This window comes from Hoplias malabaricus, chromosome 6 (genome assembly GCF_029633855.1).
Source record: "Hoplias malabaricus isolate fHopMal1 chromosome 6, fHopMal1.hap1, whole genome shotgun sequence".
Lineage (NCBI taxonomy): Eukaryota > Metazoa > Chordata > Actinopteri > Characiformes > Erythrinidae > Hoplias > Hoplias malabaricus.
Genome location: NC_089805.1, coordinates 31,014,084 through 31,036,410, shown reverse-complemented (window position 1 = coordinate 31,036,410; position 22,327 = coordinate 31,014,084). Strand labels below are relative to the sequence as shown.

At 39.0% G+C, this 22,327-nt stretch overlaps 1 protein-coding gene across 3 annotated transcripts in view; it reads right to left on the bottom strand.

Annotated features, from left to right (window-relative positions):
* Nucleotides 1–22,327, bottom strand: part of csmd3b (CUB and Sushi multiple domains 3b) — a 484,418-nt gene that overhangs the window by 39,298 nt on the left and 422,793 nt on the right. For all 3 annotated transcript variants that reach the window (XM_066675840.1, XM_066675838.1, XM_066675839.1), the window contains exons 49-56: nucleotides 20,396–20,584; nucleotides 16,864–17,049; nucleotides 16,008–16,202; nucleotides 15,377–15,550; nucleotides 14,322–14,495; nucleotides 11,351–11,524; nucleotides 10,542–10,727; nucleotides 9,421–9,594 (exon numbers count right to left, since the gene is read on the bottom strand). In XM_066675840.1, the coding sequence (XP_066531937.1) occupies nucleotides 9,421–9,594; nucleotides 10,542–10,727; nucleotides 11,351–11,524; nucleotides 14,322–14,495; nucleotides 15,377–15,550; nucleotides 16,008–16,202; nucleotides 16,864–17,049; nucleotides 20,396–20,584 (1,452 nt within the window). The remainder of the gene's footprint in view (nucleotides 1–9,420; nucleotides 9,595–10,541; nucleotides 10,728–11,350; nucleotides 11,525–14,321; nucleotides 14,496–15,376; nucleotides 15,551–16,007; nucleotides 16,203–16,863; nucleotides 17,050–20,395; nucleotides 20,585–22,327) is intronic.

Genomic DNA, 22,327 nt, shown 5'->3' with positions numbered 1-22,327 from the left:
ACGATATGGCCACTAAAGTTTACAACAGCAACCACAGGCAGGAAAGGAAACAAGTCACATATCACCTGACCTCAGCCGGCACAGAAGGAAGTAATATAACACTGGCATTAGATTCAGTGGGTGCTGAGAAGTTTCCTGCAGCGCTGAACCTCCACACACAGCAAGAGCGGCACAAAGCGCAAAGGTAAACACGCCGCCATGCATTTTAGACCGGCCCTGATATTTAACCGCCCTCGCATATCAGGTGAGTCAACATCGGAAAATAGCCTATGTCAGGGGACTTGTCCACCTCCATAAATAAGTCATCATTTATTTAAGAACATAGTAGGGCATAAAAAAAGAAGCTGTCTTGATCTAATGCAGCAGTGAGTGGAGCACTCAGAACAGAGAATATATGCAGGCTTGGGAGCAGCAGGCCCTGGGGACAGATTAAAATGGTTGTTATTAAAGGACTACAGGCTGTTCTTTTGACTTATTAATATACCAGAAAGCCAGCTGCTCTGGAACCTGTGCTGGAATCCTACAAGTACTGTGCAAGGGACAATCCTTCATTTATTACATTTCCAAAACACATATTTACAGGCAAAATAATGCAGAAGCCTCAAACATATATTAGACCATTTTATATATATATATACATATATATATATTTTAAATATATTAGACCATTTTCAGCACTAAGCATGTCTACAATGTTCCTTCATTACAGCTTCCATTCTGTTCAGGAGCTACTTTCAGCATTTCAAAAAATGTTCAATATTTTTTAATAATTTCCCTCAGACTTTTCCAAGGCTCTGTCTTATATGTTGCTACTTTACACAATCCAATAATTCCAAACATTAACTAATTGTTATTCTGAGACCAGCACCCTCTTAGTTTGAACTGTTAATGTTCTTTTTAGTCTATTTATTTTCCTGACAACAGCTATACATCCTATTAGACCCTTACAAGCCACATTTTCATCTCGCAGTAGAAAGATGGCAAAAAACACCAGTGTATTTTTTCAGATCTGAAGCAAGCAAGGAGATTAATTGTCACCTCCTACTTAAAGAGGAAAGCATTACATACTGTTTATCAGATTATTTTTATTTCAAAGTAAACAACACTGTTTACTTAATTATAATAATGACTGCAAAAAAATGATACAAAATGTGATCTCTGATTTTGTACTGCACTATTCTTTTTCATGAGTAACACACAGCTGTCATGTTCATTACATGATATGATAAATCCACACACGTTGCATGTAGACCATCCATTGACACCTGTGGACAGACAGGGACTATGGGTGCTGTTGTAAAATTGAAGTTAAGCGAGTCTGATAGATTTTCTCCCATGGCACACCTCACTAGGGTAAGACTGTTCTTCTAGGCGTGCTGTGAAGGAGTCAGACCTTCCTTAGGGCACAGTTTGACACTCGTGGACTTTGTGTTCTGACAAACAACCATTTCAAAAGACAAAAAGCAGCTGGAAGCTTCTAAATTCTAAATGTTATAGTATTATTTTCAGAGAAGAATGGAATCTAACGGGTGGTGCAGTGTATCCTCAGGGCAGTACATATTCATAAAAGACCTGTGTGAAACATGTTGCATCTTTTTTTGCCCCTGCTTGAAGCCTGGAGGGGGAGTGGGAAAGAGCAAAGGTGGTTGTTAAAAGTGGCACTACTTATATTAAGAAGTAAAAATGTCCTGATCAAATGCTATATCGGGGAATGAAGTAAGAAGGGAAAAAATGTGGATGAAAAGACATGGTAATAGATAACACACATTTCTATGGAAATAGCAATTACTGTTTATAATGTGATTTTCAAGTGATACTTCTTAATAAAACCCAAAACAAAAAACGTTGAACCATATAACAGGAATAATTCAGTAAAAAGTTTTGTACCTCTGTGGATATTCTATGAGTATCCACAATGTTCCTACGTGGCCTGATGGAGCTACAGCCACTGCCACTGCTTTCAGTCTTTAATACAATGCACATTTCAAACCATTCACAGAAAGCCATCTTGATGTTTCCAGATGAAAGACATGACTAAAACTATGCAAAGAAAACAAGTTACTCAATGTCAAGCTCCCTCGTGTTTGAAACCTTGAATTGCTGATGCATGCAATATTTTACTGACAAATGTCAGCTGATGACACATGAAAAACTGTGTTTATCCACGACTATGTTATGCTACTATATCTATATAACAGCATAACAGCATGATAAAGACTTATGATTAACACATAAAAAGTACTCAAAATGTGACATGAAATAATTGCCTGATTATATGCATCCCAGGAGAGTGTTGTGCTCAGTGCTGTGTAAACAAGGTAGTGATGTACAGTAATAACGGTCCTACAGGTGCTGTTCTACTCCTATACTGGAACTAGAGCGTGTCACTGTGTGTGTGTGTGTGTATATGTGTGTGTGTGCATGCGTGTGTGAGAGAGTCCCTTAAATCAAATCAACATTTGATGTGGCCACCATTTGCTTATAAAGGAGCATCAATTCACTGGGTTGAATTTAAGTTTCTCAGCTGGTAAATCGTTCTAAAGCACTTGAAGAACTTTTCTATAAACCACAGTTTTCTGAAGATGGATGGATTCTTTCTCTCCATGTAATCCCAGAATAGCTCAAAATCACATGGTGTAGGACTCCTTGTTCTTCATTTTGCATGCTATGTTTGTTTGTTTGGTGTCATTGTCATGCTGGAGAATAATCATGGGACTTGACTCAGCAATGAGGGGCAAATCATTTTGACCATTTCACCAGCTCAATATATGAAAACACAACCCCAAACCCACCTTCAAGAAACCTTCAGAAAACTAGATCTGATTTATCAGTCCAAAGTATCTATCTACCCCAGTCCTTGTATTTTGGTTTGTTTCTTCCTCTCAGAAGTGGCTTTTTAAGTTCAACCATTTGTTGATTTATTTCAGTAATTCCATTAAAAAAGTGAAACTTGTATATTATACTCATTCATTACACACAGACAGATATATTTCAAGTGTTTATTTCTTTTAATTTGATGATTATAACTGACAACTAATGAAAACCCCAAATTCAATGTCTCAGATACTTAGAATATTACCAAAGACCAATACAAAAAAAAAAGGATTTTGAGAAATGCCGGCCAACTGAAAAGTATGAACATAAAATGTATGAGCATGTACAGCACTCAATACCTAGTTGAGGCTCCTTTTGCCTGAATTACTGCAGCAATGCGGAGTGGCATGGAGTCGATCACTCTGTGGCACTTCTCAGGTGTTATGAGAGCCCAGGTTGCTCTGATAGTGGCATTCAGCTCTTTTGCATTGTTGGGTCTGGCGTATTGCATCTTCCTCTTCACAATACCCTATAGATTTTCTATGGGGTTAAGGTCAGGCGAGTTTGTTGGCCAATTAAGAACAGGGGCGCCATGGTCCTTAAACCAGGTACTGGTCACTTTGTCACTGTGTGCAGGTGCCAAGTCCTGTTGGAAAATAAAATCTGCATCTCCATAAAGTCGGTCAGCACCAGAAAGTATGAAGTGCTCTAAACCTTCCTTGTAGAAGGCTGCGTTGACCTTTGACCTCAGAAAACACAGTGGACCAACACCAGCAGATGACATGGCACCCCAAACCATAACTGACTGTGGAAACTTTGCACTGGACCTCAAGCAACGTGGATTCTGTGCCTCTCCTCTCTTCCTCCAGATTCTGGAACCTTGATTTCCAAAGGTTGCAAAATTCACTTTCATCAGAGAGCATAACTTTGGACCACTCAGCAGCACTTTTTGTCTTTAGCCCAGGTGAGACACTTCTGAAGCTGTCTCTTGTTCAAGAGTGGCTTGACACAAGGAATGCGACAGCTGAAACCCATGTCTTGCATACATCTGTGCGTGGAGATTCTTTTGAATGGGTTTTGTTTCATAATCCTCTCCAGGGTGCAGTTGTCACTTGTACACTTTTTTCTACCACATCTTTTCCTTCCCTTCGCCTCTCTATTAATGTGCTTGGACACAGAGCTCTGTGAACAGCCAGCCTCTTTAGCAAAGACATTTTGTGTCTTGTGTAAGATGTCAATGGTCATCTTTTGGACAACTGTAAAGTCAGCAGTCTGTTTTGAGTTAATTTGCTGATTATAGTGGCACCAGGTGTCTTCAATATTTAACCTTTTTACAATATTCAAATTTTCTAAGATACTGAATTTGGGGTTTTCATTAGTTGTCAGTTATAATCATCAAATTAAAAGAAATAAACACTTGAAATAGTCAGTGTGTAATGAATGAGTTTAATATACTAGTTTCACTTTTTGAATGGAATTACTGAAATTAATCAACTTTTTGATGATATTCTAATTTTATGACCAGCACCTGTATATATTTTTTAAATATATAAGTACATGCAAGTAAAATAGTAGTTAATTTTTTTTAATAGTAAGTAACTTGTAGTTGATCAAGTAACTTGAAACTGATAATGTAATCATGCAAATGCTTAAAAAAATAATACAATAAAATAAGCACATTTCAGAAACTTTTAGACTTTAAGAGTAAACTCAAGTAAGCCATAATGTACGAAAAATGTAGTCCCTATGGTTTGAAGCATTAGGCAGTGTGCAGACTCCATTTGTATGAGCTAGCACAGAGCTGCTTAGTATACTCTACTGAGGGCCTCTCGGCAGTGGGTTGCTACTACAGCTGCTGTGCTTATCTAGACTTGTTGCTGCTTTAATTGGGCCAGTGGAAGTTCCGGTGAGATTGGGGAGAGACCACAGTCCAACCACTGGCTGGACACTGCAGCACACTGTGACTCCACCTGACCTGTGTGCTGCTAATTGGAACACAGGCCGGTCAGGGGCAGAGAGTAAATGGCTCTATAGCAGAGAAGAGAGGGGTCAGATAAGGCTCTCCAGTCATAAAACTGAGAAAATGGGGTCTGCATGCATGTAGGCAATTAGAACTGGTGGTTGACAGGGTCAAGCATTCATGATGACTGTGCTTGGCGAGGACTATGCTTGTTAAGATGAGGAAGGGGAAAAATTAAATCATACTTTTGTGCCCTTTGCTGACCTCACGCAATTCATGCAAGACATATGAACTAACAAGACGCAAATCACACAGATATATGCATATAAACAGGGTCCCTGTCTTCATTTGCTGGTGAGCACTCCTGTAATTACTGCTAATTATGCATGTATGTCCATAGAAGTACTGAGTTGGCATGGAGGTGCTTCTGTATGTGCACACAGTTAAACACACAATCAGACCACAAATCCACATTAGGTAGTGTTCCTGCCTTGGGACCAGAAATGTCTAGGTAGACACTGGACCTACTGCAACTGTGAATAAATGTATGTATATTTTTCAGATGTGAAAAGGGTCTCAGTATATGTGAAACATTTTCAAGTAAACTGCACTGAAGTAAAAAAGGGTCTATTTTAATGACTTTATGAAAATAAATAAATAAGATATTAATTAAGATATTTTATTGTTGTTTAGCATTTTGTTTGTTTACTGTATAGTGCTATATGTGTTTCTTTATAATTCTTATAAGTCTGAAGCCTAGTGTTACTATTACAAAATAGCTGTTTTCAATATCAGGAAAATCTTGCCATGAGTTGGTGTATCCAAACATTTGACCGATAATGTAGGTGAAACCTCTTGCAACACACAGGAATAGAAACTAAACTTGTCCTGCTCTTTTTATGCGCCAGGAAAACCACAAAGCCTTAGAGGCACAAGCACACTGGGGGAAGGCATGGAAAGTCTCTAAGGACCTGAGGATATGGATGGAAAAAGGAGAAAGAGGGAAGAAAGAGAGAGGCAGAAAGTTGCCTTTTGCTTTCACTTCTTCCTCTCACTTTCCCGAACTATTTCTGGGTCATGGAGCCAGTGGAGGATTGGGAGTGTGTGTGTACACAGGAGCTGGAATGAGCCGGTGTCTGCATTTTCCCTTTACGGGTCACAAGCACTCAGTGAAGGTCTAATCTAAGAGACATGTGATCAGGTGACTGTGTTGTGTGTGTGTGAGTGTGTGTGTGTGTGTGTGTGTGTGTTTGTTTCTGTGTGTCAGACATAGTGTAATACATTAGAATGAGCTGTACTGGCGACAGCATGGTGGTGCTGAGGGAATAAGTAGATGGAGGGGAACTGTGCAATATAGGGCAGAGCTGAGTGTGGAAAAGGAGGTAAAAAAAGGTGGAAAAAAAACTGAAAAGACCCCAAAAAGTGTATGCTGTTCACCAGACTTGTTACATACAGTGCACAGATTCGTCCACAAAGCTACAAGATCCTTTCAATTTCACCGAGGTGCACTCTACAATTTCCCTGAGGTACAATAAAATGTTGATGTTTTAACTGCTGTTTTAAGTGTAAAAGTCTTCATTGAACAACTGACATTAAGTTGGATCCCAGTTTTAAATGTAAAGAACCAAATTATGCAACACATGGACCATGGATGTCATGGAAAAGTGAACGCATTAAAGCCCATGGGAGGCATAAGAGCCCATTTTGAAATTTAGATTTTTCTTGTATTGTTCTAAACCTGGGTGTTGTGTGAGAGGAGAGCAGTACAGGTCATTTATCACATTTCTGCTGTGTGCTTTTCATTAAATCTTTGCTGAATGCCTCATAAGTTTAGTATTACACAAAAATAAAAAATACAGAATGAGATGCCAGGGGCTTTAAAATATAAATTTTTAAGGATAAAATTATTATATATTTAAATAAAAATTATTTTATATTGAACATGTCCCTTAAGATGATCATCTAAAAGCAGGCTATCAATTTAAACATGTGCTATTTCAGGCTGGATTTTTATTTTATTTATTTATTTTTTTTGTTTACAGGATCAGCTCTCCCTAATCTCTACATTTAACTACAAATGAAACCTAGTGTTTTCAATACTTGATAGTTATGCAATTAAATAAAATTCCATTCACATTAAACAGGTCTACAGTATGAGGACAGGTTGGATTTAGGTGATTTTTGAGAATTGAAAGAATTTATATATACACATACATGAATACATATGTACTGCTGGAAGTACAGATTTAGTACATGGTTCACTGATCCATATTGCATAGGATAATATCCATTAAATCTGCACTTTCATTTAATTCCAAACACTCAGCATTCTGTGTCTGATGTCAAGGCAACCCTCCAAACAAATAACAACAAACACCTTGCTAAGTGTCAAGTCTTTAAAAGTAGATTTACAGGTGGTTTTTGGCTATGAAGAGGCAAGTCACACAAGTGAAAAAAAACAGCAACACATTGTTTTCCTTATGATCATGTCATTGCATACTGAAGAGAGTTAATAGGTTGATTAGATCTGAATTAATCATTATTGGATGAGCATGTTTTAATCTGACAATATGAACTCAAAAAATGTAAACAGTATTGGCAGAGAGTACTGTAGCATTTCTAAAAAAAAAAAAGGTTTTACTTTAAAAAAAAAAAAGAAAAAAAAACTTTCTGTAGATGTACAGCATGCCACATATTTTTAAAAGGGCACTAGCGTTGTTGTATCATCAAGGTCTTGAGGAAAATGTTGTGGAGCTCAGTGTACCACGCTGCTACAGAGCACATTCCAAATGCCAGCAGCTCAGGTATTCTTTTCCGCAATATGCTCTCTGCATTCATAATTAATTCCCCTCTGAAAAGTCTCAAGGACAATGTGATGTAATGTTTCGAAACCCAGCTCAGGAAGAGTGTGGACCTGGGTGATCCCTGGCAGAGAGGTCCTTGAATTCTAATAACTATAAGATTAGCCCTGGCCACTTTCGGTACGTTTATTTCAGAACTGTTTGGTGCCAGGTTTGTGCCCTGCCAGAGTGGGAAGCTGCAGGAAGGTTTAAGTGTCTACGCGGGTCTGCTACGAGGCCATGGCAGCTTTCGGAGGCTGTCTAACTGTAAGGCAAGACCCAGGGAAGTTTTGCTGAGCAGGTACATGTCATTATTTTGCAAATAAAAAGAGCAGTGGCAAAGAAAAGAAAGGATGAGTGAGTTATGTGATGCATCCTTTCTTGTTTTTGTCTTTGCAGAGTGACTGTAGTTTCCAGAGTATGGTTTGTCAGCCTGTCCCTGCTTTTATGGACTGCACATGTTAGTGCAAAGTATGTTTGTTTTTCTGTGTGTCCTTTCCTCTGCAGTATCTAGCCTAATGCAGATGGCATGTAATCTCAATAATAAAAAAAAAAGGACAGCAAACATTAAATGCCACCCTCAACCCACAGATCAATTCCCTACCAAATCAAGGCTTGCACTCCATCCCAGTGGAGCACTAGCACACAGGCCTAACAGCCAAGAGAGTCGCATCATTCTAACAGCAGAAAAAGATAAAACAAGCCTCTGCAGCAAATGCCTCCACTCTTCTCCCCATGGGGTCGTAGTCATCTTTAATCAAATACAGTCCCATAACACTTTCCATTCACACTGCCACACTAAAAATCTGTTTGTATATGGATTGCTACATTAGGAAGAGGAGAGAACACTTTTCTTAGGTAAGGAGGGCTGAAGTGGATGTAAGAGTGTGTATTGCATTGTACTGGGGCAAGGACCTAGACACTGGTGTTCTGCTGTAAGCGTGCAACACTGCTTTGCGTGCCCACGCAGGGCTGAAGAGACTGAACACTGCTACCCACACACAGGCCCCAGTGAACTTCACCTCCAGCAGCTTTCACTGGGGCTAATTTTAAAAATGGCCAGAAGCACAGGGGAATTTTGCTTCAATGCCCCACACGTTCATGAGAAAGTCTTCCAGTGGAATAATTCAACAAATACTTCCAGTATCCAGTTAGGATATATATATATATATATTAAAAAAAAGACAAAACCTGGGGTCATGGCCGTGCCTGGAGCTCCTTCAAATTTAATTCCTATATATTTCATTTTTTACATTCTGATAAACGATTTGCACTCCACTAACCCATTCACTCCAGCCTCTCTGTTATATCTCTGCCCATGTAAGAAGGTGGAGCATAGCTTTTTAGCTCAAACAGACGCTGTTCAGAGCTCTTTTCTCCCCTGGATATTTCTTTCATTTCCTGCAACATCACGCTCAGTAATGGTGAGAATGAAGGCCATTCCACCCATCAAATGAAAGCAAAGGTAAATGTGCTCTTTTGAATTCCTGACCACAGACAGCAGAAGCATCGCTGGGAAATGTACAATAGCATATGTTTGACAGCATAAATTTGATATTTTATGTGCAACTTTTCAATCTTGTGATGTTCTTTTGTGTAGACAAATGTATCATTGGAATTGTAGCTGATATTATGAAGCAAGGCACCCATATTATCATAAAATCTGTACTATAGAAGTGACTGTTCTTAAACAGGTTGCTTTGGGAGTGTGTGTAACTCTAAAGGCTATGCTGGGTTACTGACTGTGTGTGTGTGTGTGTGTGTATGTGTGTGTGCTTGTGTTATCTGTGTGAGGTGAGTGTGTACCTGAGCAAAAGGGCATTGGTGCACTCCAGTGGCCGTTGAGCTGGCAGGTTCGAGAGGATTCGCCCTTCAGCTGCCGGCCACCCGTACAGGAGTAGCGTACTGTGGAACCAAAGGTGAACTTGTCCCCACTCAGTACTCCATTGGGAGGAGATCCAGGATGTCCGCAATCCACAACTGCCAAACACAAACACACACACACCCCTAATGTGTATAATAACAGTACAATAGGATTTCAAACTAGGTTTGTCACTAAGTTTAATTACAGCTCAGTCCTAGTCGATTTCACAATAAGTGAGGTGGTAATATAGTTTCCCCTCAGAATGCTGCCATCATCAGATTGTGGAGCTGCATTTCTGCTTCGTTTATAAAGCACACCGTCTGTGAAACTGCTTGGCAAAATTATGATTAAAAGTTTAACTCAAAGAAAAGTTAAACTTAAAGGAAGTGTTAGTGTGAGGATTGTTAACTTATTCCACCCCAATTAAAATTTCAACAATGTCTGTCAACAGTGTATCATCAGTGTTTTCATGGGGTTTGGGCCATTTTCTAGCACCTCATTCAGAAGGTACTCAGCATTCAGAATGCAGACTGAGCTCTATATTTACACAGTGTTGATGCCAGTCTTGTTTAGGATTAGCGGGCTCCCTTGCTGTAGCAACAGATCAGAAGCCTTGTATTAGTATTACAAACATTTCCTAACAAACTCAAACCTGTCAAAGGATATGGAAAAGAGCACGACCGGGGGCCTCCTCAGATTAGTGAGGTTTAATAGTGAGCATTTTTTTCCCAGAGTAAAAACTAAGCTAAGGCTGCACCATCCTTGCAGCTGGTGCACACAGCACCTCACTGAGCCGAAGAGCTGTGGAGGATGTTTGGCGTTTCACAGGATGTGCACCCAATAAGACAGAGATCAGGCATGAAGCTGGCATTGCTAATTAGTCTGCCTCCTAAAAGTCTGTGTTCCACCTGTCCCTCAATTAATGCACTGATCTAAAGCAGCAGGAGAGGGTCACTCGACTGTTTCCGCCTCCATTATGGGAATGATGCTAATTAAACAGCGTAACTCTTCTGCCAAGATTGGGCCATTCGTTTGAAAGGGCTGAATGCATGGCACAACTTACCAATGCACTCAGGCAGAGGCTTATCCCATTGGCCGGTGGGCTGGCAGGTTAGGACAGGGGAGCCAAACAGGTAGTAGCCAGGGTTACAGTCGTAAAAGACCACTGTGCCGAAGGTGAAGTTGCCATGCTCGATCTTGCTCTGCCTGATGGAGTTGGCAGGGATCCCAGGATCAGAGCAATTGACCACTGAACACAGGGAAGAAGGGAGGGAGAGAGGGAAGGAGGGGAAAGACGGAGCAAGAGGTACATGTGTTATTTGGCAGAACAAGTGACTTCTAGGCAGTCTCTTCTGAATCATCATTAACAGTTAGACACATGAAATCACACTGTCTACACTGATTTGAGAACACTAATGGAGATAAGGAAATGAAAATGTTCATGACATGGATATTGATACTAAAACGTATTAATCTTTAGAAAGAGTCACAGACCACAACTACTGATAAAACTTTGATTATGGCACGTGCTAAATCCCCAGTAAACTCAACCCAACAATATTCGTACCCCATGCAATTGTTAATGCACTCTCATGCAAACTCAAACACAATGGCCCATGCTACTGTAAAGCAAAACTTCCAGCATATTCCAATGAATGAAAATGTCACCAGTTCATAAAACGCCAATCTTACCAAATCCTATAAATAAAGTTCCGCCCCTCCCCTATCCACCCCACAATGTGCAGCCAGTGACATGGTGCCACAGCAACAGTGGCTGCCTCTCCTTACCCAGAGTGCACTGTAGTGTTTTTTTGGCAGGCGGCAGATCAGCCAAAGCTCCATGTGAATAGAAGACTTAACTTTTTTCCCCACCTTTACATGTTGGTGGTGGCTGGCTCCACTGGCGATTGGCTTGGCATTGGGCCCTTGCGGGGCCCTCCATCACATAACCCATGTTGCAGGAGAAGCTCACCACGTCGTTCAGGTTAAAGCCGTTGCCTATAGTGCGTCCATAGATGGGGCTGCCTGGGTGCCCACAGCTGATGGCTGCAGAAGAAGGTGACTTTAAACATGAAAGTATTGACCAGCAGTACAGAGTTTCTCATTTAAAATAAGGTGATATCTAAACAGAGTCTTTTTTCTCTGATAAATGATGGCTTATACATAAAGGAAGGAGTAATTTTTTAATCACCACAAATATCACAAAATAATATTTTATGAAAGTGAATATTATGTTTTACATTGTTTTCTAGAGTTACCCACGTAGGATTAAGATTCTAATTGCTTTAATTACAACCACAGAGCAGATTTACTGCATGGGACGGCCATGATTAAAATAGGTACAGGATCACTGACACATCCAGGCCACTAGGTGTCACTATAATTGCAGTTTCATAACATAAAAAAATGTATCACTTGTAAACATGACTTATTGCCCCTTTAATGGCCATTTTGGCAGGACATTGAGTGGATACCTCAATGAACTAAAATCTGCAGTTCAGCAGGATTCCAAAAGGAAGATGTGTGACCAAACTAACAAGTAACTAAACTCATTCTACTTCTAGGAAATGCAAATATATATAAACATGTGATCAAATGTAAAACCTAAAGCCTGGAATTTACAGGATTTTATATCTGAAAATAATGACTTGAATAGCAGCCATATATACATGAAATGCTTATGTGCAAACATGCTTTCATCCAGTCTAATAAAGAACTATAATCTTGCCAATAGGCCAAACCATTTTATCTGTGCTCAGCTGCAGTCCACAGAGTGATACTGAATGGGTGGTTAACTGTATGGTGCTGGCGGGTGTGTGCACAGTAAATGGACCCTTCATACACGCTACTGGTTAGCTGCAGAGCCATGTCCACAGGCAAGATGTCGTTTTGATGTCAAGGTTGGCTTGACACTGTAATTAGCCTTGAGCTCATGTACATACAATTTCAAGTGAAGATGCATTTTGTTTTGTAAAAAAAATGTGATTCCATAAATGGATATACTTCAAAGACCTTGTTATCTTAATGAATATTGTTTTCTGTGATTCTCAAGCTACACTCAGTTCTCATTCTTGTGTTTTCAGGTACCATTCCTTAATTCCAGGCATGTCTATCATTATGATGTGATTATTTATAAGCCTCTTAATTTAGTCCATACGGCTGAAGAGCAGCTCCTAATGTACAAGAACGGAGACTTCTCTTACTCATTCCACATATTCAGAGGAGGGTTTTGATTCCTCTTGCCGGCTCAAGCACATTTTGTTCCTCATCACGCATCTCCCCTGCTCTCATAAACAACCACAGTTCATTTGCATAATTACAGATGTAATTTGTTTCTCTTTGCACGAAGGCAATTTCCCCTTCGTTTGAGCACCTTCCATAGCCCAAAATTTCAAACCAAATCATTGCGGGTTAAAATAGCTGAAAACTCATCCTCTCCGCCACTCTTTCATATTCTCTCCCTCACGCTTTCTCTCTCCTCCCATGATAATGATTGCAGCTTGTTGTGCTAGGTTTGCTGAAGGAAGCAGGTAAGACCACAGACAATATGCAAGCCTTAACATGCAAGTTAAAAGAGCTAAACCCCAAAATATTAGCAGCTGGAGACAGTCTGTGAGGTCTGACAAATCTCTGCTTCTTGTAGTGCTTTTCCACCAACAAGGAACCAGAACCGTTGGCTGCATTTCCACCAACATAATTGCACATTTGTACAATATTTTTTTAAACCCCTAAACAACAGTTACTGCTAGGTTATTGTTCATTAGCGAATGCACATCACAATTATGTACTTTAAAGTGTATTATTATTATTACTATTATTTAGATTCATTATGGGAATACGTACATTGGTGTGGAACCCTAGTGGAATAGTTTTATTATTCATATTACCATGAATTATATGCTTCAGCCTGACTGGTGGAAAAGTGTTCTATAATAAATATCAAGTATGCTGTCTTTTGACACACATGTGCAGGTTGGAATATATTAGTCCCTTAAAATGTCTCAGTCTTAGTTTCAGTAAAGAGGCAGCTTTCTCATTCAGCTCATTTCCATCTCAGTCTTCCTGAAAAAAATAAACCCCCATACTAGATGTTTTACAGGATTTCCTAGCTAAAGTTTTGGGGGTAATGCTCGGCGATATGAGTGTAGGCTCATTGTGACACTATGCTCCTGTACCTTACAATGAATTGTTAATTAAAAATGCCCCTTGAGACGGAGTAGGCTCTTTTATTCGCGGAGCTTAGTGGATTCTTCAAATGCCAGTGCCCTTTGAGAGGTGGAAGAGAGCGCTCTGCAGAAGCACTTCACCTCAGTCGGTGATGACATCGAGACGTGACGCAGGCTCCTTTGTGCACATTTGCTGCTCGGGCCGATACAGCATACCGACAGCTCTTCATCTGCAGTAGAGACGGCTCACACAAACACACGTGACTGGGCTTGCGTTCTAAAAGTTACACAACACTTTACTAACTTTAACTCCCTCCACAAACTTTTGATGAGAGGTGGCAGAGCTATGGTGCAACTTGCTTGGCTTCACACTAAGTGCAGCTGACTGAAATTCCCTAAGAGGACAGTTCTCAGGCTTGGAGATTTGAGGTGTTTTCCTTGGGATGTTTTCAACAGCAAATTGTCCCTAACTAACCATTTATATTCGGAGCATTGATACTTTTTTTCTTTTTTATGGGGGAAGATCCGACCACTGGCTCTGGCAGCACTTACAGTTCCAGCTTCTTATTGTTCCAAAATACAGTTCCAGGGTTAGCAGGATTCCCATTCAGTTTTTGATCTTCTCCTGCAAACTAGAGAGAGAGTCAAAGAGAGAGAGAGTGAGAGCCCAGACTCACGGACGCAGATGGGAAGCTGTCCAGACCAGTTGTGGTCCTGCTGGCAGATGCGCACGGAGGAGCCAATGAGGCGGAAACCTGGGGCGCACTGGTACACCACGGTGTCCCGGTAGCCAAAATTTTCCCCGATCACCTGACCATTCACAATCTGCTCAGGCAGCCCACAGTGACCTCCTAGAGGGAGAGACAGGATGGTGGAAATTGCCATTTAAAGAAAGAGGCATGAGCCACACTTTAATTAAAAAGAGACATTTGAAGAGATCAGCACTGCAAAATTAATGTTACACATTTTTAGAAAGACAATTTGATGCGTTTTTAAATGGCAGATATATTTGGAGAGGTTAAACAACCAGTTTGAACAGGAAAATCTTGAATTTGTCCTCTCTTCCCCATTCAACACATATTGAGAAGGTTTTGACTTCTCTATTAACACTGTAGACTTTACAGACATATTTAGAATGATGCCACACTCAGGTAGAAACAGGATAAACACTCTTAGATATTACTTGAAGAGGACCCTTAAGAGGATAAAGGGCTGTTGGTGTAATCATTGACTGGTGAATAGATCTTGTTCCCAGAAGAACCGTTCTACTACAGCATTTTCAGTAGTCAAGGGGTTATTTGTGGCTCCTTTTAAAGAAGAGAGCCTTTTAAGGTGAAAGTGGTTAGTGATTATTGACCCTTTTAATAGCAGAGATATCTGAGTGCACATTGAGTTTAGATGTCAAATAGAAACTTGAAAACCAATTAAAACTCTTCATGAACTGTATACAGTCTGCCCAAGTTTGGGATGCCCAGCTTTTTAAAATTGTTTTTATAATTTTTTTCTGATGTATTAAACATCATATATCAGACGGAAAGCAACTTAGATTTTACTTTGCAGTAACTAAACCAAGTCCTTATTTTTACCTTTAAAATGAGATATCGGGTACATACACACATCTTAAACATAAGAGCAAAGGTCAGTGAATCCATATCTAAACGGACAGAAGAAATATATCCACAAGCAACAGTACTGTATTTTCAAGAGACAGTAGCAGTGTGAAGTTGTCTACCTAGGCACCGTGTCTCTGTTCCACTCCATAGGCCAGACGACAAGCACTCTCTCACTGTGGAGCCCACCAGCATGAAGCCAATGTCACATGTAAATATGGCTGTGGCTCCAAAAGTTGTCTGCATCCCAATCTTCTTCCCACTGGCAGGAGTGGGGAGCTCCCCACATGAGATGACTAATAAGGGAAGGAAAGGAGACAAAATGAGGTGGAAAAAGGGTTTAAGAGCATGATTTATAGCCATTTTTACAATTTCTAAATGACTAAAATAAGTGCAGATTATTAAAAACATGTTTGGTTTATAAAGTTAATGCTAAGTGCATGTGAAGTGAACTAATCATTTGAAAATGTTCACCTCCACTGTGGCAGAGCAATTTAATATATAACATTTTTTGTTATAAAACAGGTATTTTTTTTATCATTATTTGATCCATCATGATCATTTCCATCAAGTTTAGCATTCCTTAAAGTTCACATAAAATTATGTGACTTTTAATTTTTTTTTAACCTATTCTGATAAACCCACAAAACCTTTAAATATTGTGAATGTTATTCTTTATTGACTAAAATAAAAGTCACAATGTGTGTAGTTGCGACACATTAATATCCACCAATAGTCATAAATATGTCTTACTCTGACAGTGAGGTCTCTCGTTCCTCCAGCTCCACGCCCCATTAGCCATGCACTGAATGTGGGCGGGGCCCAGGCGGTAATATCCAGGGTCACAGGTAAAGATGATTTTGGTCCTGAATTCATAATGCGAACCATTCACAATCCGCCACCGGCCATGCTCCAGGGAAAAAGACCCAATGCTAGGACAAACAACCACTGTGCCCACACACACAGTACACAGTACACAGTACACAGTAAAATTAGAAATGTGCAGCCTAGGGTAAACATTCAAAACATAAAACCTTTAGCAAAAATCTATATTTCTATTTCTGTTTCATTCAACAGCTGTGCAACACAGGAACTAAACCTATAATCTATAACTGACACCAAATAAAGCTAACTTAACTGTATTTGATAATTGTAATCTTTAAATGTTTAAATGAAATCATTAGCTCACTGCTATTCAGAGCTCATAAGAGAAAATTATTTAACAGCAAATAAACCAATGTAAATTCTTACTAAAGCCCTGTTTTGTCATGAACAAATACTTTGTCACTTGGCACCACACTGAACATGCCAATATAATCAGCCCCCAGTGTTATCCATAATTGAGCTCTAAAGCATAAAACATTCAAAGCCTTTTTTCCTACACTTCAAAAAGCAGTGACCTCATTATGTACCACTTTGTAACGTGGCCAAGTCATTTGTGCCCAAACCTTAATGTGTAATAACATTTTGGCATTGAGAATATAATCTGCTCATAAATAAATGAGAGGTGAAGTTCTGGTTATGGGACTACTGTGTGTGACGAGAGATTTAAATGGGCAGTAAGTGGGCTCGTGGGTCAGTGTGTTTGTGCAGTGAGTTTTTCTGGTACCTGAGCAGCGGGGAATCTTGTTGTGGTTGCTCCAAGTGCCATCAGGTTGGCAGACTGCGCTGGTCAGCTCCTTGGAGGACAGCCGGTAACCGTCATTGCAGAAGTAGGTCACACGTGTTCCCACTGAGTAGTCTACAGCTAGCACACCCCCATTGACCGGTGCCTTGGGCACTCCACATGACACCGCTAGGTAGGAGGAGGGAAGGCAGCTTTAACTTTAAATAACTAGTATTTTCAGATATTTCAAGAGCATTGTTCAACATTGTAAGTGTCTACTGAGTTCATTAAAACATTTGACACTTAAGTACTAATACATTTTTATGTTCCAGATTAGTTTTGAATCTAATTTTTAAAACTTCTACTTCAATCATTATTTGACGTAGGTGGACTTGTAATCATGTCTGTTGGTAAAATTTTTTTAAAAACAAGTGGGAACAAGAAGTGCAGACTTATAAATACCCATCTTAATTAACCATATGTCAAATTCCATTTTCATATGTGTATTTAAATACTTAAATAATTACATTTGAATTAATATATTCACTATAAAATAACAGTAAAAAACTAAACGTCTATGAATGAATCACTTCTTCATTTATGGAGCCTCTCCACCAGAGCTCCTTCACCTCTAGAGCTATTCTCCCGTAATTCATAATATGTGTGGTTCAAAATTCCTTTCATGTATAAAGTTTTACAGCATGTGCAGATGCACAAAACCCTCTGTAAAAGGTCAGCACCATGTTTAAAAGAACAACTGAAAAATCATACACAAAAGGGCATTCAGAAGTCTTAGAGAAGCTTGAAGTTCACAAAGTCATGCTTCGATTGCTTTCTTTCACTGTGCTGCTGTCATGGCCTTGTCCAGCCTACCGGCAAATGGAAATTCTTATCTTGCTAGCTGCCCCTTCTCCTTTTATATAACTGCCACTGAAACATATCCTGCCTCTCAAATGTTTGGGGACAGTGTATATTTCTTAACATTTTCAAACATCAATCTTTACTACTACATTTAAATGAAATTTAACGTAGTTTAGTTATTCAACATTTGATTAAAACCTTGGGCATTTTTTTTTTAAATTAGCTTCATATTGTTAAAATACATCTTCTTGTATTGTAGATGGATGCCCCTAATTTAATTGTATGCTCCAAGCTCAGACTTGGAAGGAAAAACAAAAATCATAAATATCATACAATTAAAAAAATCTAACAAGACAAAGAATTTTCCCAACCCACTGCACTGATCTGAACAACACAATACGATTTATGGTTAAAATCAAAGGACAGAATGAAGTGTTTACTCTTGTGGGCCAGGATGCCAGATACAAGTCTTTTTTTGGCTTGTGGTTTGCTTTATAATAATGGAGAAATCCGAATTACCTGGAAGACTTCGCAAGGTTATGTAGTGGTTTAAGTGTCAGTGACTGTTAGTGGTGTGGTAGCCAGAGGTCTAAAAGGGGGCAGGACCACTGATATCGCATCGGGAGCAGAGGGAGGAGGCCACGGACTGACTGGCTCAGAAAACATTTACTCAGAGGAGCTCCTTGCACTCACAGATAGAGAGGTGGTGCAGTATAAATGACACAGATGGAGAAGAGAACTGTGCAGATTAGTCATTAATGTGACAAATCAAACAGATCATGAATAAACAGTATCAGGAAGAGAGCAGCGTGAGTAATTACTGCATCTCTATCACTGACCGTAAAAGCTTGTTAGAGAGGCTGGGGATTAAGTTCCTGGAAAGTGGGGACTTGCGAAATTGCCGTGTATCGTCCAGTGCTGAATTAATAACCAATGTTATTAAACAGCCCTGTACAGCACCAATGACTGTGTATTACTGAAATTAGGATATAGCATGCCACTATTTAGGACACAAGCGTAACATCTTCACTGCAATTTCTGTTCATTTCAGAAGTATATAAATACGTTTAAAGTACTTTATAGTTCAGCTGCTAAAAAAAGCTAAATATTTTTAAAAGCTCATTTAAAAGTGGAGGAAGACAAATTGAGCACATATTTTAAGAAGATACTTGTAATAGTCTGTAGCATTCATCTTAAATCCTTCGAAAGGCATAAAGAAGCAAAGTTTACTAGGAGCTCCACATTGCTGGCTACATATTGAACATCGGTAAACATTTCAGTAGCAACTCTTTGGTATAACAATGTTTTACTTTTAGGGTTTTGTAAGTGTCCAATAACATAATAATGTTTTACCTGACAGGTTTGCATTGATCATCTTAATACTTCACTTTATTTGTTCTACTGCCATTGTTTTCACTGCAAAAATGATCAATCAGGCAAAAGAAACACTGAAGAGCAAAAAACATTTTTTTCTCTATAGTTTTTCCACAATAAACTAAAATTGGAGCTTCTATCAATAAAACATCCATCTATACTTGTGCTTTTGCAGACTTATTTATAGATCTACTAGTGTATTTTATCTCACACTTTGTTTGCATTTAAGTAATCAGATTTAGTATTAGTAATGGAATTTAGTGAATAATACAAAGATTATTAAACCTTAAAATTCATAGTAGCTTAATAATATATATAGTGTAAATATATTCATTCATTATAGTGTTATTATTTCATATCAGCTACTCTTCATCTTAGTGTCCTCTGATGTTTTTATTCATACAGTCTGTAAACCATATGATTTCAGTAAATTACATATGTCATTATCTAATATATAAAGTCACTGACAAAAATCAAAACCCTCCATCAAACCAATATTTTCTGGAGAATTGAAGCTGGTAATTTTGTAGAAGTGAACAAAGTGTTTATATTCGTTAAAAAAAACCCAAAAAAACAATTAAACAAACAAAAAACTAGTTAATGTATGGATTCTGATTGGATATTTCAGTTCTTGGCAACTGTGCACTTGCCTGCGGAATTAACATATTTTTTGTGCATGAAATTCATGTGCATAATTTAGACACTTTCAGCCAGTACAAAAGCTACAATAATAATAGGTCTGACACGGATTCTCTGCTGTCACTGAAATGTACAGCACAGCTATAGCATCCACAGAGCCATGCAGGGTTATATTATCTCTTTGGGTCTTTTCACATTTTGTGAATGGAACGGGAAGATGAAAAGGGAAGAAGGTGTGGGTGGATGAGGAGAACCCTTGAAACAGATGAGAACTGTCTGCAGCCATTTTCAGTGAAATGTGTGAAATTAGATTTTTTTAGGGAATCCCAAGTGAGTAAGATCTAAAAACATTACATTTGCATTTAAAAACTTCACAGACGTTGTTATCTAGAGCAACTCACAATTTTAATCACATGAGAGGTGCAGACTAATGCAGTGTTATGTGTCTTGTACAAGGACTCATCCTGAAATGTGTTGTTCCTGCCTGAGCTAGAAATTGAATACCAGGCTACAGTCCACTGGGCAGCAGCATTGTCCAGTATGCTCCATTAATCTTTCAATACATCCCTTAATACATACAACTCTCAACAATGCCAACAGTAAAAACTCATGTAATTTGGAAAACACTGCCACTGAAAACAGTACCATTAGGAGCTCTTACCCTGGCAGGCAGGTACAGGCGCATCCCAGTCGTAGAAGCCATAGGGTGTTTTCTTGCAGACGGCTGTACTCTTGCCTATTAGGCGGTATCCACGGTCACAGGCCCAGCGCACCAGACTGTTGAGATGACCGCCTGTCTGACTGCTGATAGACCCGTGTAGAGGTGAGTCTGGAGTACTGCAGTACAGAGCTGTACACACATACAAACACAGACATACAGAGAACCAACCCCATCAGCTCCTTAATCACTACCTAGAACAGACACCTGTGCCCTGGGTCATCTCAGCATGCCTTCTGCTGTGCTCCACACACTCGAAGGGTTCACTGGGAAACAACTATTGCTTTGTGGATTTTACGATATGTAAAGCTGGCTTAGTTAAAATGTGGAGATCTTATTGATTCAGTCATGCTGATGTTGCTGATTTGAAATGTATCATTTTTGGCCAAAATAATATTCACTGTCTATTATTAAAAGTGATTGAAAATGCCTGGTAATGTTTTAAAATTCCACTCCTCCATTCCCACTCCTAATATTTCGTCACTGTCCAATTAAAAATATGTATCACCAAAATAGTAACTTCACAGGAGTAACCTTCAATGGAAGTCAGTGTAAAAAGATTTATTTAAATGTAATTTTGGAGCATTTCTACTGGTTCATTCATCATGAAATTCACACAACATAAAGAACAGCTATTAAGATCCAAATCAAATTAATTCAGAATAAACTTTGCCACTTTAACACATTTTGTATTTTATAGGAATATCAGAAGCTAGTGCTCATTTTTAAAATGCTCTTGAATCAGGGATAAAAAACAATGTAATCAAGACATGCCCATATTTCTTAGGGAAAAAAAAACAAAACAAAAAAAGACATGTCTTGACAACATCTGGTTTGATTACATTACATATCAAGTGATTTTTTTCTAGGGCTGTAAACCTCTGACTCCAAAGTCTATTTACAGCCCTACAGAAAATTACATGATATCTAAACACACTCTTGAGCCAGTGTGATCTCATGGAGGGCCTTATTTTCAAGCTCTGGTTCATAAAAATCCCAAAATAGTCTAGAAATATATCACAATGTTAAATTTCTATCTGACGGTGAAGAGTATCTGGAATGTGATTAGCAAAAATAGTGACTGGACTTTGTTTAGAATTGATTGAGCTATCACAAGAAGCTCAGCAGGACAATATTAACACAACTGAAGGCATGATGACACTGCTTCAGCCACACTCATAAAGCAGTGAGACAATCTTAAAACAGCAACATAATCTTACATTTTTACACCTAAAAAATAGGTATTTTTTTACATTTTATAATAATATTAGATTTAAAATATATAAAAAGTTTCAGAAGCTCAAATGTAATTATTGTTATTAGAAGCAAGACCTGCCCCCCACATAGTTATAACATGCAATCTTGAATTATTCATACCCTATAATCTGTGGGAATAAAACACTTAAGTCTGCAGTCATGCAATGCATATATTTTCTCTCTCACACTCATACTCTCTCTCACTCACACACACACACACACACACACCTGTATGCAGGTACATACTACAAGACAATTTAAAGCGAAGCACGCACATCGGCTGAACAAGAGAGCACTCAACAGTTTTAAAAGGCTGGGAATTGTCTCGTGTTTATCGTTGTATAGAGGCCAGGAGAAGAATTAATATGGAGCATCCATTGAATCCAGACTCTGCATTAACATGTTAAAGAGACTGTTTGCTTTTCAGGCTGTATGACAATAAGGGAGATGTCCATCTTCAGCAAAAACAATCGACAGCAAGGCAGTGCGCTTGAACAGCGTGGTTAACATGTGCAGTCATGTCACATTTGAGCTGGGTTGGGACGGAGCCCAAAGCACTGGGCCCGACACGGCTCCCCATGCCTTAATCGATCATGAAGCATATCTCAGGCGGAATAT